General features: G+C 47.6%; 1 protein-coding gene across 1 annotated transcript in view; it reads left to right on the top strand.

Moving 5' to 3' along the window:
* ARL5A (ADP ribosylation factor like GTPase 5A) overlaps positions 1 to 2380 on the top strand; it is a 10960-nt gene extending 8580 nt beyond the window's left edge. The window contains exon 6 of the mRNA XM_036386536.2: positions 413 to 2380. Coding sequence (XP_036242429.1) covers positions 413 to 461 — 49 coding nt within the window. The 3' untranslated portion in view covers positions 462 to 2380. The remainder of the gene's footprint in view (positions 1 to 412) is intronic.
* Positions 2381 to 2801: the final 421 nt, after the last annotated feature.

Here is a 2801-nt window from a genome sequence, read left to right as displayed (position 1 = left end):
ACAGCTTCTCTGGGCACCTGTGCCAGGGCATCACAGCGTCATAATCTTGATACTTACAAGATTTTTGGGCTCAGAACACCAAATCTACATAAAATCCATTATGTCACCTCACAGAGATAAGACTTGATATGATTTGGGCTTAATGAGGGTGGGATGAAGTGGGGGCAAACTGAAATGTGGTTTATTAAGAATGATCCTAATTAGAGAGAACTTCATGTCTTGAAGATCTGGGATCTGAATTCTCTGGCCATAGATGATATACTAAGATCTAGGAAGTGCCATGCAGGGAGTGAGGAGTTTCCAGAAATGATTGAGAGTTCTTGGGAAGAGCTTAAACTGGTGCATGGAGTTACCTTTGGAGTTACCCTGAGAAGTGCCAGCATTCCCTAAATGTTGTCTCTTGTGTCCCCAGGCTGTGCCAAGGACTGGAGTGGATGATGTCCCGGCTGAAGATCAGATGATTTTTAATGACCTCTTTGCACAGACATTGCTGCAGCAGAGCTGTTCCAGTGGCAGATTGGTGGGGTGGATGTATTTATACTGAACTGATGGCAACTGTATTTTCTACATAGCTGCACACACACACACACACACACACACACACACAAACAGACAGACACACGGACAGGAGCTGGGAGCAGGCACGGGAGCACTCGGGGCTCCAGGTTGGGTCGGGCTCCTCGGAGGACGCGCTCAGAGCTGTGACCAACCTCCTTTCCAAGCTGCCCCTCGGAACAGCCCGGCCTTGGGCCTGGGGAGGATGGAGAGAGGGGAAGGAGCTTTTAATGCAGAGTTTTCTGATCCCATTGCAGCCCTCTCCAGTGGGAGCTGTTGGTTCGTTATCCCAGGAAATCACTGGCCTAGAGGCATCGACTCTCCAGCATTTCTGAGGTGGCCCACGTTACAAAGGCAGAACTCTTTTCCTGTATGTGTACTGTACATATTTGTGTATATTTATACCTCAATCCTAGGTGAATTGCAATCTGCTCAGACCAGTGTAAAGCTGAATCAGTATGTTGGCAGTAGTGCTAATCTGTGACACGGCCACGTCCCCGTGTCACCCGTCCCTCCGTGTCCGTACGGCTGTAACGTCAATCGCACCTTGGCTCTCCACAACCTGATCAACAAACTCTCTCTTCAGCCCATTGCTTGTTTTCCCACATGATTCTTGGATTAGGGAGGAGGCTGGAATCGATTGAGGCACATGGATTGAGCTTCGAATTCCAGGGTTGGCAAACAGAACAAATTTGCCAAAGAATTGCAGATGAAATGGGTTTTCCTCTTTTATTGTGGTCATCATTGGATTGGGTGATGCTGCAGGTCCTGTCCACTGCTTTCCTTCTCTGCTGTGCTGGTTGATTCAGGTCTGGCAGAAATAGCCTACCTTTGGCTGTCAAAAAGGGAAAAGTATCTTTTCTTTTTCTTAACCAAAGAAGAGGCACAAAAGTATGTTTGAAAGTGTCACTGGAATCGTACAAGTCAGACTCTAGTGAAGTGTTTTTCAGAGGAAAAACTCTCTTTGCTACATAAAATGTGCAGAAACTAAAATGTGCAGATGTATCAATATGTAGTGGAGGGGACTGGATGGGGACTAAGCAGATGACACTACTTGAAAAGCTCCAAGTGCCCCATACGAGTTCCAGGGCAGAACCTTTTGAAAGCAGAACCCCCTTGCATGGTCCCCAGGCAGTGTGAGAACACTAGGATCACCTTTCCCTGCTGCAGCTCCTGCTGGGATGGCTGCCCCAGGCACAAGGGTCAGAATTCCCACTCGAGAGGATCCAGGCAGTGGCATGGTTGGAAATGTCAGGCTCTTCTGTGGGAGATGCATTGGGAGTTCAGCAAAATGAAACCAAACTGTGTTTAAAATGTTCTTCCCTTTCTCAGCCCCGTGCCTGGTAAGGATGGAAAAGGCATTTTAAAGCTTAGTTTGAACTTTTTAAGGTGCTTCTCTTTGGTTCTGGGATAATCTGGTCAGCTCCTGCCTTCCTTCCCACCTGCATCCCTGGGAGCATGGGAATCCTGGGGAAAGGAGGGGAGGCAGTCTCTAAGTCTGTATTTAACAAAGGCAGGTAAAGAATTTAACTTTTTAATCTATTTTTGGTATCTCCAACGCTCCCTGGCTGGGGGATCTGCTGTCTTTGTTAAACATTAAGGTGTACATGCATATATCTCTAGTGCATGCACATAGATCTTGGTATTTAACTGGTATATTGCAAAATGTATCAATGTTTGAAGAATTAACAATTTAATGCAAAGACTCTCTCAGTTTCTCTGACAGTATCTACAAGCAACGAGCTCTGTGCACACTTGCATATGAAATGGAATTGTACATTTTCTAGTCTAAAAAAAGAAAAAGCAGACTTGCTTCTAAACCCAAGTGTTTGGTTTTTGAGTCTTATGTCTTCCCTGGGCTGAATCCACACAGGCTGGGTGAGCTGGGGGCTGGTTGGTGAGAAAAGGAGCTGCTGCTGTTGGTGCTGGAGCAGTGCTGGGGTTTCTGCTGCTTGGTGGTGCATGTGCAGGAGCTCTGTCAGACGATGCAGGTGTGGCTTGTGTTCCAAGCAGATACTCTGTGTTTGCACATGGCTTAGGTTGGTTTTACTCTTCCCTCCCCGTGCCACTTCCCTTGCTGTGGCCTCTGAGGTTCACCTTGTCTTGGTTTCCCCAGTGACCACAGCAGGGCCTGGGAGTGCCTGCACACCCCAGGACTGGCTGCCAGACAGGGCTCTCTGTGCCCTCGGGGCTTTAGGATGCCAACATTCAATTGTTCTCTGGTGTTGGTCAGTGAACAACCCAGT

Source organism: Molothrus ater, chromosome 7 (assembly GCF_012460135.2).
Source record: "Molothrus ater isolate BHLD 08-10-18 breed brown headed cowbird chromosome 7, BPBGC_Mater_1.1, whole genome shotgun sequence".
NCBI classification, from domain to species: domain Eukaryota; kingdom Metazoa; phylum Chordata; class Aves; order Passeriformes; family Icteridae; genus Molothrus; species Molothrus ater.
The sequence above is the reverse complement of the archived record's forward strand: the minus strand, read 5'-3'. Positions and strand labels throughout refer to the sequence as shown.